The sequence below is a fragment of the Taudactylus pleione genome, unplaced genomic scaffold, assembly GCF_031769625.1.
Source record: "Taudactylus pleione unplaced genomic scaffold, aTauple2 ptg000124l, whole genome shotgun sequence".
Taxonomy (NCBI): Eukaryota; Metazoa; Chordata; class Amphibia; order Anura; family Myobatrachidae; genus Taudactylus; species Taudactylus pleione.
In genome coordinates, this window is record NW_028284526.1 from 1,169,911 (window position 1) to 1,182,065 (window position 12,155).

Below are 12,155 nucleotides of genomic sequence, written 5' to 3' on the forward strand. Positions count from 1 at the left end.
GTATATGGGTGTTGGCGTTCCAGATATTAAGCCGATATTAGTTACATACTAGGTACCAAGCACTGATTGGTATCTCTTGCACATGCTCTATAAGCTCTAAGATATACTCAGACAAAGAAATACAGTAATGACGTATCCTAATGTCTGGAGATAAACTCTTTCAAAACCTCTTTGTGTAGAGTCTCAGATTACCCATAATACTTAGCATCTCTACACATCTTACAATGGTCACCCCATTGGAATGTGGCTCACTGTCTACTGATAACACATACAGTCAGATCCATAAATATAGGGACATTGACAGAATTTTCATATTTTGGCCTCTATTCACCACCACAATGGCTTTGAAATGAAACAAACAAGATGTGCTTTAACTGCAGACTTTCAGATTTAATTTGAGGGTAATTACATCCAAACCAGGTGAACGGTGTAGGAATTACAACGGTTTCTATATGTGCCTCCCACTTTTTAAGGGGCCAAAAGTAATGGGACTATCAACTCAAAAGCTATTTGATGGACAGGTGTAGCTTATTCCCTAGTTATTTCATTATCAATTAAGCAGGTAAAAGGTCTGGAGTAGATTCTAGGTGTGACATTTGCATTTGGAATCAGTTGCTGTCGACTCTCAATATGAGATCCAAAGAGCTGTCACTATCAGTGAAGCAAGCCATCATTAGGCTGAAAAATCAAAACAAACCCATCAGAGAGATAGCAAAAACATTATTTTTGGCCAAATCAACTGTTTGGAAAATTCTTAAAAAGAAAGAACACACCGGAGAGCTCAGCAACACCAAAAGACCAGGAAGACCATGGAAAACAACTGTGGTGGATGACAGAAGAATTATTTCCCTGGTGAAGAAAAACCCCTTCACAACAGTTGGCCAAATCAAGACCACTCTCCAGGAGGTAGGTGTATATGTGTCAAAGTCAACAATCAAGAGAAGACTTCACAAGAGTGAATGTAGAGGGTTCACCACAAGATGTAAACCATTGGTGAGCCACAAAAACAGGAAGACCAGATTAGAGTTTGCCAAACAACATCTAAAAAAGTTATTACAGTTCTGGAACAACATCCTATGGCCAGATGAGACAAAGATCAACTTGTACCAGAATGATGGGAAGAGAAGAGTATGGAGAAGGAAAGGAACTGCTCATGATCCAAAACATACCATCTCATCAGTGAAGCATGGTGGTGGTAGTGTCATGGCGCGGGCATGTATGGCTGCCAATGGAACTGGTTCCCTTGTATTTATTGATGATGTGACTGCTGACAAAAGCAGAATGAATTCTGAAGTGTTTCGGGCAATATTATATGCTCATATTCACTCAAATGCTTCAGAACTCATTGGACGGCGCTTCACAGTGCAGATGGACAATGACCCGAAGCATACTGCAAAAGCAACAAAAGAGTTTTAAAGGCTAAAAAGTGTAATGTTATGCAATGGCCAAATCAATCCCCTGACCTGAATCCGATTGAGCATGCATTTCACTTGATGAAGACAAAACTGAAGGGAAAATGCCCCAAGAACAAGCAGGAAGTGAAGACATTTGCAGTAAAGGCCTGGCAGAGCATCACCAGGGATGAAACCCAGCGTCTGGTGATATCTATGCGTTCCAGACTTCAGGCTGTAATTGCCTGCAAAGGATTTGCAACAAAGTATTAAAAAGTGAAAGTTAGATTTAGGATTGTTTAGTTTGTCCCATTACTTTTGGCCCCTTAAAAAGTGGGAGGCACATATAGAAACCGTTGTAATTTCTACACCGTTCACTTGATTTGGATGTAATTACCCTTAAATTAAACCTGAAAGTCTGTAGTTAAAGCACATCTTGTTTGTTTCATTTCAAAGCCATTGTGGTGGTGAATAGAGGCCAAAATCTGAAAATTCTGTCAAAGTCCCAATATTTATGGACCTGACTGTATAAGGCATGAATTGCTCATTATACATCTCTAATAGTAATGACAGGTACAAGTTAGACCCCTCAAGTTATGGCTTGTTTGACCTCAAGGTGATTTGACCAGTCTATGCACAGACTGCAACTATATGAATACAATCTCTTTTCAAACCTCAGTGGGGTATATATATTTTTCTCTACTCTTAAATAGCAGATAGGATCTCTGGAAGGAATAAAGTCAATGCGTTTTGTCCCGTGCTGTATCAGGACCTATTCAAGTCCTGATAAGGCACGGGATGAAATGCATTGACTTTATTCCTTCCAGAGATCCTTAATAGATGCCTGTCCAAATGGTCTGCATGTTATGAGTTCAACCGCAAAGAGCCTAAGACGGGATTACTCTATACAGCAAAGACTGACTGATGTGGATTATAGATCGCTAAACTGCTGGAGGAGTTGGAGAACTTAATGTCCAGCAAGCCCTGTCACATCAGCTGCACTTAGCGGCAGTCGCCACTCACATTCAAGCCGAATGGCAATCTCTGCTTTCCAAGCCAGATCACCGCATGATATGACCCCCGGACCGTATGTATACTCTAAAAAGCGTGGCCACAAGTAATTTGTATACAAATAAAGTTGCATTACGAGTTGGGCAGTGAATGTGAGAACTCTGTAAGATTTATTGACACTGGGACGCCAGTTTCTCTTTGTCACAACCCTGGCTAGTTTTTACCTTTTGCCTTAAGGCTTCTCTCTGCCAGCTGCTCTGTGGATCTGTGTGTGCAATTCGCCTGGGAGATCTGCTCTAAATCATACTGGCTGTAACACTTCTGTGTTGGACTGTGCTCTCCTTTCCACAGTGATTTTTCACCTGGGCCTCCTCTGTCTGTGAGCACTGCTGGCTTTGATTGTAATCGCAGGTGTGGTTCTGACTCTCAGTACTGCAGAGATGATCACTCCCTCTGCATGTTGTGCCCTCCACCACTCAGAGTGCTACTAACAGACCACCTGTCCGTATCCACCAATTGCTACCAGACCCAGGGTAAATATATCTTCCTCTGATAGCATTCTGGGCCTGAACATCTCATTACTTCCCGTGGTGTATAGTTTGTGCTACTTCTGAGTACAAAGATATCCCAGGCTCCTGCTCCTTCTGCTTCCTAGACCAGTTCCTCTGGAAATTCTGCTTACAGCAATACCTGGCATATCCAGAGATCCTGCTTACAGTAATACCTGGTATATCCAGAAATCCTGCTTACAGCAATTCCTGGCATATCCAGAGATCCTGCTTACAGCAATAGTTGGTATATCCAGAAATTCTGCTTACAGCAATACCTGGTATATCCAGAGATCCTGCTTACAGCAATACCTGGCATATCCAGAAATCCTGCTTACAGCAATACCTGGCATATCCAAGACATCCTGCTTACAGCAACACCTGGCATATCCAGAAATCCTGCTTACAGCAATACTTGGCATATCCAAGAGATGTTGCTTACAGCAACACCTGGTATATCCAGAAATCCTACTTACAGCAATACCTGGCATATCCAAGAGATCCTGCTTACAGCAACACTTGGTATATCCAGAAATCCTGCTTACAGCAATACCTGGCATACCCGGAAATCCTGCTAACAGCAATACCTGGCATACCCAGTGTGAAACTTCTGCTTCCAAGTCCCCTTAGCTTGTCTAATTGAGTCTCCACACTGCACTTTGAAGTATTACTATCTTCCTGTAATCCATCATCTTACAGCTCCCTAGCCGTGTCAAGTAGCTTCCACGCTACCATCAATAATCCTACTGCTCCCTAGCCACACCTAGTAGCTTCCGAGCTACCACCCATCATCTTACGGCTCCTAGCCACGTCAAGTAGCTTCCACCCTACCATCAATCATCCTACTGTTCCCTAGCCGCACCTAGTAGCTTCCATGCTACCACCCATCATCTTACGGCTCCTAGCCACGTCAAGTAGCTTCCACCCTACCATCAATCATCCTATGGCTCCCTAGCCGCACCTAGTAGCTTCCGCACTACCACCCATCATCTCAAGGCTATCTAGCCACACCAAGTAGCCTGTGCTACCACCATTCACCTCACAGCTATCCAGCCGCACCAGGTAGCCTGTGCTATCACCATTCACCTCACAGCTATCCAGCCGCACCAAGTAGCCTGTGCTACCACCATTCACCTCACAGCTATCCAGCAGCACCAAGTAGCCTGTGCTACCACTGTTCACCTTACGGATTCCTAGCCGCACCTATCAGTGCCCGAGATACTGACTCTTCATCAGCTACCACAGCACCCATTCCACTCTACTCCAGTCCGGAGTCAGATCCGAGTTCCAAGTTACCCATTCCACTCTACTCCAGTCTGGAGTCAGATCCAAGTTAAAGTCTACCTACTGATACCCCATCCAGCTCATCAAGCCTTCCTGCCGGTCCCAGTTTGGTTCCTCCATGTTTTCCTCTGGTTCCACTTCAGCATTACAAGTTTCTTGTTCCTGCCATTTATCATCAAAGGCAGTTCTCACTGCCATACAATTCTTATGCAAACAGAGCTAATTACATCATCCATGGTTCCAGTCAATCCTGTCTCCGCTGAATCCAGCTCAACACCTGAGTCAGGTAACTCTCAGACACCATTGTGACAGTATGTTCAGGCCTAACAATGGTGGTGGATCAAGCACCTAATACTGGACCAAATGCTTTCCATAACCTGGTCGCTCGCTTGAATTCACAGGTGGCGTACAGCCTCAAGTGCTAAAGCTTTTGCAAATTCTGTCTAATCAGCTAGATGATACTGGAATCATGCCTGAACCCCTAACTACATTCCATCAACTGCTGGAACAGCTACAAGCTCTACTCCTCAAAATTTTTCAAATCATTCCCTAGTTTCGTAGAGCTACCTCTGTCTCAACTAAAACCTCTGCCTTGGAATCCCTAAGAACCAAAGATTCTTTCATCCCAAGTAAAGTGAGACATCGAAGTTACCTGCGCCCCAAACTCCCAGTGGTTGAACGCCAGCGGCGCAAAGATTTATATCTCTGTCTCTATTGTGGAGGTTCTGACCATTTCATCAAAGACTGTTCCCTTTGTAATTCCAACAGTAACACCAAGTGTCAATGTCCCAGTGCCCGTTCCGGTTCCAGCCCGGATTCTGTCCGTTCCGGTTCCAGCCTGGATTCTTTCCGTTCCAGTCTCAGCCCAGATTCTGCTGGTCCCATTCTGGAATCTGCCTGTCCCGGATTCTGCCCGTTCCGGTCCCATTCCGGATTCTGCTCGTTCCGGTCCCAGCCCAGATTCTGCCTGTTCTGGTCCCAGCCCGGATTCTGCCTGTTACGGTCCCAGCACGGATTCTGCCTGTTCCGGTCCTGACCTGGATTCTGCCTGTTCCGGTCCCGTCCCGGACTCTGCCTGTTCTGGTCCCGTCCCGGATTCTGCCTGTTCCGGTCCCGTCCCAGATTCTGCCTGTTCCGGTGCCATCCCGGATTCTGCCTGTTCCGGTGCCATCCCGGATTCTGCCTGTTCCGGTCCCGTATTCTGTCTGTTCCGGTCACGTCCCGGATTCTGCTTCTCCCAGCAGGGAACTCCATTCGGCAACCCCAGGAGGGGTGTCTAAACCACTGATCCCAGAAAAGGTCTCCAGAGCCTCAGCCCCAGCAGGGGTCTCGTCTCGCACCCCAGGGTGGGGTCTCAAGTCTCCCACCCCAGGGAGGGGTTTCAAGTCTCGCACCCCAGGAGGGGGTTTCGAGTCCCATTCCCCAGGAGGGGATTTCAAGTCTCATGCCCCAGGAGGGGGTTCCTAGTCTTATACCCCAAGAGGGGGTTTCAAGTTCTGTTCCCCAGGAGGGGGTTTCAAGCCTCGTACCCCAGGAGCAGGTTTCAGGTTCCAGTTCTCAGGGAGGAGTGTCTCGTACTACTAATTCTGATCATGGTTCCTGTTCAGCATCTCCTGGAAATATTGTTCCAGTGGACGACAATCTCTGTAGTCTGTTCTCAGCTTTGATTGTTGATGCTACTTCTCTAGCTCCTCTGGACCTCTTCCAGTTCCATCAATTGGTCCAAATACTGAACATCTGTCAGCTTCAGTTGTTTCAAGCAACCATCAATCGGAGCATCCTCAAATTTCCTCCAGCCCTGCACCTGAATGTGCTCCACAATCCTCAAACACACAGGATTCATTGGATACTCCAGCATTATTTTGATGGGGACTTATCGCAATACTATGCATTAATGAAGCAATACTCTGCCATCATGGAAACAGATCCAGCTTGTGGTATCACTCCCACCAACATCGCTAAGTTCCTTCTCCTTTCCTTTAGAGGTAAGGTGTTGGACTGGGCCAATCCTATCATCGAGTCTACTGATCCAATGCTTCTAAATATAAAGACTTTCAGTGAAGCTGTTATCAAAGAATTTGGTCCTAACCTTGTAAAACAAAATTCTAGTGAACTTCTCAGTTTCAAAATTTTGTCCAAGCAGGCTGTTTGTTCTACCAAGAACTTGTCCTCCACTCCCCTGAAATCCAAACAAGGTAAAGTTTTCAAGGGCCAGCATGCTCAATTCCAAGCATCCCAGGAAAGCAGCACTATAGAATCAGCATCCCTGAACATGAGATGTGCGCACACCTCCTTGTCCCCTTCTTACTACTGTTCCTCCCAGGAGACTTATCAGTCTTCAAATCATACTAATTCTTCCATTCTACCTTTAGATACTGACTCGGAATCTGAGTTCAATCATGAACATGATAATTCTCCATGTCCTGAAGACCATCTGTCGTTTGTCCCTGTCCTTCCCAGCCACTTATTTCCACAGGAGTTACCAGTAACTACTACATCTGAGGTACCTACATTTCAGAAAGGGATAGGTTCCAAGTTAAAGACCAAGGAATTTTCATGCTCACAATCAGATCTTCCTGCTTCTATAGATAAGACCAGTTCTTCAGCTAAAGTTCTTAGCACTAAGCAAAGTCTTCTGGGAACAGATAAATGCTTCAAGGGCTTAACCTTTGTAATCGCGGGATACTTGGAGTCCATTGAGAATGACGAAGCTGAGTTGAATATTGAGAGTCATGGAGGCAAAGTTTCTGGGAAGATTTGCAGTAAAATCGATTATCTTATTATGGGCCGTTATGGTGGAAAATCCAAGTGAGTGAAAGCAAAGAGTTTTGGGGTCAAAATTATTAATGAGGATGGCTTGTTTGAATAGTTTAACATTTTGTTCACCAGAGAATTAATTTTTGAGCAAATCAACTCAGGAAGCAATATTGCAGCTTCTTCTAGAGTTCTCAAAGTTTCAAGTTCATGAAGATGTCTGAAGAGATGTTTTCAAGAGTTATGGTGTCCCTGTGTTTGGAGCTCCTGGAATGTCATGTTTGGTAGAAAGTTTTTCAGCCTTCCTGGTGTCTCAGACACCAATTGTGACACTCTTTTTATAACACTCGCTTGCAGAAATAAGTTAGTTGAATGAAATAATGTATTATAGTTGCACAAAGAGATAAAGTACATCAGTATCAAAACAGAAAATGAAGTGTATTATATGAAAGTATCCGGAAACACAAGACCTATCAGCTATATGAGAGGAGAGAAAAATATATATACAAATTGGATACATTTGTCAACCTTGCAGTTTTATACATTTTATTGTCATTTTCTTTTATATACAAGTAATGTTAATAAAACCTTTTGTATGATAAATCAGCCTCCTGTGCATTATACCAGAGAGCAAACATCTATTTATTTCAAAGAAATTGAGTAATTATTTATTCACCTTGCACAGTAAGTATTCTACCCATTGGCTTGTTTAATATTTATATTATGAGTGACTCCAGTCTCAGCTGCAGCGCTTGTCCTGTCCCGGCTGGCTGAGCTTGTGTCACAGGCGCCTGTACAGAGGTCTGGGTGTGCAACAGAGATTCAGCTGGGAGTGCCGCAGTAGGCCTTGTGGCATCTCTAGCTGGCAACGCGTTACTGCCAGAAGCGCTTGCGGGAACACAGGCCTTGTGGTGTGTGGCGTCTCTCCCCAGCAGCGCATTACTGCCGGAAGGCGGGATTCTGGGAGTGCAGGTCTTGTGAGGTGTGGCGTCTCTCCCCGGCAGTGCGTTACTGCCAGAAGCGCTTGTGGGAACACAGGCCTTACGGTGTGTGGCGTCTCTCCCCAGCAGAGCGTTACTGCCGGAAGGCGGGATTCTGGGAGTACATGTCTTGTGAGGTGTGGCGTCTCTCCCCGGCAGCGCAGCGCGTCATCACGACACTGTCACTGTTGGGCCACATAATATGTGTATTTGGGCCCACACTGGTGGGCCGCACAAAATGTGCATTTGGGCCGCATATTAGACATGTCTGGTATAGGGTACTCATGTATTTGTATTTGTACTTTTGTTGATTAGTTATGCAAATAAGATGCATATTTGAGTGTGTTGGGAGCCATGGCGTGGCTTAGGTGCAAAGGCTGTGGTGCAATGTGAGGATAGATGTACTGTACGTGGACACATCTGTAAACTGAGATTTGTCTAACTTTACATTATATAAAGACACTTAAAAAAAAGGATTCTTGCCATCTTTTAACTATCATTAGTACAGATGACAGTATATTTATCTGGTTGCTTATTATTGTCAGTTTATTTTTGTATATCATTTTGTTGTTAAAGTTTTTATCTGTTATATATGTTTATAGATTAATTTCCCCAGACGATTTCTTACCTTAAGTATTGGTCAGAATGAGGACTGGCAAACTTTTTAGCTGAACATCCCATGAAGATCATAGGAAGAGTGAACAAGGTACAAGATATCAACCCAAATACGCACATTGCTCCGCACTGCTTGGGAGTTAAATGGAACCTCTTAATTACAATTCCACCTGTGATGATGCCGATCACCATCGCAGGAACGCTCACAGACCCTATATAGAAGGAGATCACATAATTTAGTAAATTAGTTGCTAGACCACTATATCACAACGCCAGCTTTTGACATGAAGGGGAGCAATGTTGGAAAAATAGGTTCCCCAGGCAGAGGGGTCTCAATTAAATACTTTATTTGCATTCAAATTATATCAAATTACATCAATAATTAATTACCCCTGACATTACATTACTGAAGTGTTGTGTGTGGTGCAGAAACCTGTGTATGGCAAGATATTTTGCAAAGAGAATGTAACTACAGTATGACAAATGATCTTTATTATTGAACCATGGCTGCTGGATCACCAAAGCATTAATGTACATGAAAGTGAAGATCAAAGGGATTTGCAACTAGGTGCTATTTAAAAATGCTAAATCAAATAGTTTAGAGAAAACATACTGAATAATTGTAATATATAGGGAAAGCTGAGCTGCAGTGGGCGTATTAAGAGAGGAGAGGGCCTGTGTGCCCTGCCCGCCCGCGGCCCCCTCCTCTCTCCCCAGCAGACGGCAGAGCACGACAGCAGTAGACGCTGGGCACTAGTCTGTACCCAGAGTCTAAGGGCTCTATTTACTACAATCCGCATTTGTAATGCAGATTGTAGTGTGATAATACCGACTGAATTCGCATTGCGAAGTCAGACAATATCACAGGGATTTACTAAAAATCCCTTGCAGGGACAGAGCTTGCGAGAAAGCTCTGTCCGTGAGAATCCCCTCCGCACCATTATCACGGTATTTTCGCAACAAATACAGTGACAAGTGCCTGCGCATGTGCCGACTGGCTGTTGCTAAGCCCTGCCCCCATTGCTAAGCCCCACCCCCATCTGTGACCCTCCCTCCGCAACCCCATCTCCCTTAATCACACTTACCTGCAGCGATCGGGACTCCGGTGGTGTCCTCCGTGGCTCCTATCAGCTGACATCCCATGCTGCACTGGGACCCGGTCAGGTGATGACCAGGCCCCAGCGCAGCATGGGAGACCAGCTGACCGGAGGGAGGACATGACCCGGAGCCCCGATCACTGGTCCCTGGACTCAGGTAAGTTTTTTTTTTTTACTAATTTTTTTTTCTTATCTTTACAGTGAATCAGCGTGTGGTCTGTTTAGATCACACAGCTGATCACTGGGGCCAGCTCCGGGCTCTGCTCTGCCCGTTAGAGTGGAGCAGGCGTCCGGTAACCGGGGAAAACCATGGATAACTCCACCTCCAGGTGGCGTTATTATCACAGGGCTTTCCCCGGTATTTTTTCACATTGTATTTTTAGTAACTTTGGCCAGATCACATTTCCCATTACAATTATGGGAAATGCGATCTGCTTACTAAAAATAAGTGATAATTAGGGCTTGGAGTAGAATATTACGAATTCTACTCCAATTGCCCTTTAGTAACTTTAGGTGAAACTAAAATAATGTGAAAAGGGTGTGAAAACACAAAACAGCCTTTATCACTTTATTTGAGTAAAAATAACGTTAATAAATAGAGCCCTAAGAGAAAATGAAGCTATTCAGTTATCACTAATAGCTACAAATCTTGGCGCTTATGAAAATTGTAAATGTATATTATATTTATATTAATTTATACAATGATGATTATATTCAGACTGGACTGACACTGCAGCTCGTCCAAAAAAATCAGTTGCTAAACTGACATACTAACCACCAAAAATATCAGTAGAGACAATGGACTGCGGTAGTGCCAGATAACAGAAGGTATGATAATGATAATATGTGCTTGACTGATTACAATAAAGCTGGAATCTCGCCTCAGTCCACTCTAGGCAGACCAAGGCGGGATCATAGGACGCTGTTGTATCCGCCGGCTATCGGGAACTAACTCCGCGGGATTATTGTACCGCCACCGGTACTCTCAGTGTAAATTGCTTCATTACTAACTGTATAGTGAGGAATTTCTCCACTCTATCCACACCTTGGAATTAACTACCACTAGCACAACAGAAGGCTCCATAGGACACTCAATCTATAGAGGTTATTCCTAGGAGAGCGTGCTTTATATATCCATAAGCACCAGCACCACTATTAAGATAACCCACAATTGTCATACAAGTGGTGGTAACAATTTGTATAGCATATCTCATTTATATGAACTTGGATATTTAACCTCAACCCGATATTCATATTTTTATCAAGTGCGGCAATAGCTGGATACAATGATCCAGTAATAGTGATTTTATGTATTATCATTCTTTATAATTTATTTTTTCATATATCTGTTAAGTGTAATGTGTCTTTGTTAAAAAAAAATAATCATATTGGTCTTAGAGAAGCCTGCTTTATTACAATCAATCAAACACATATTATTATGGCTATCATACCTAGAGATGAGCGAGTTTGGATCTCAGAGATCTGAACCCACCCGAATTTTGCAGATCCGAGTCGGATCCAAGCAGGCTTGGGTTCTCCTGCCTGACTCGGATCTCAAACCGAGGCAAAATCATAGAGTCAGAAATCTCGCGGCTTGCGAGCTTTTGTCACTATGATCAATGTAGTATATAGGGACCACGTGGCGGACGCCATTTCACTCCGGCTGTGGAGACTGAACAGGGAGGGTGGGTAGTGTAGGGCTGGGAGAGGTGCTGTCTGTCTGCTGTGTCCTGGGCTGGTGCTGATCCATCTGGGCTGGTGCTGTCACTGTGCTCTCTGCTGTGTCCTGGGCTGGTGCTGATCCATCTGGGCTGGTGCTGTCTGGTGCTGGTGCTGTGCTGTCTGCTGTGTCCTGGGCTGGTGCTGATACATTCTGGGCTGGTGCTGTACTGTCTGCTGTGTCCATCTGGGCTGGTGCTGATCCATCTGGGCTGGTGCTGTGCTGTCTGTTGCGTCCATCTGGGCCCAAGTTCTGGACTAAAAAAAAAATATAATGTCAATTTATTTTCTGTGTGTGTGTGCGTGTTAGGCTAAACCACACAAGATACAGCCAGCAACGCAAGTTGCAATCTAGTGCTGCACGACTCCAGTCATCATCAATCGGAGCTCTGGGCCCAAGTTCTGGACCTGCAAACAAAATAATAAAAGTGCCTTTTTTTGTGTAATATTTTGCCTGTGACACTGCTTCAAGACCGCAGAAAATATGGAGGGGTGTCACATGACAGGATAGCAAGGCCAAGAACCACATGTTGTAGCTGCCGCCAGCAGTGCAAGGCCGTCAACTTCCTCATCCTTTATGAAGGCTCATGCCCCAGGGCTTAAGTAACGCCATCGATATAGTTAGCTAATTATTCTGAAGTTAAGAAAAAAATTTTGAAAGTCAAGTTGCCTTTAGATATAAAAAAAAAATTGGCAATATGCCATTCACTACTCGAAGTGGCAAGGAAAGGATAAGGCCTTGGCCTTTCTTTATGA

The 12,155-nt window shown here is 44.4% G+C and overlaps 1 protein-coding gene across 1 annotated transcript in view; it reads right to left on the reverse strand.

Moving 5' to 3' along the window:
- The window catches only part of LOC148523955 (solute carrier organic anion transporter family member 2B1-like), a 245,940-nt gene that overhangs the window by 193,825 nt on the left and 39,960 nt on the right, over positions 1-12,155 (reverse strand). Inside the window, exon 8 of the mRNA XM_088472452.1 lies at positions 8,597-8,795. Within this exon, the coding sequence (XP_088328578.1) occupies positions 8,597-8,795 (199 nt within the window). The remainder of the gene's footprint in view (positions 1-8,596; positions 8,796-12,155) is intronic.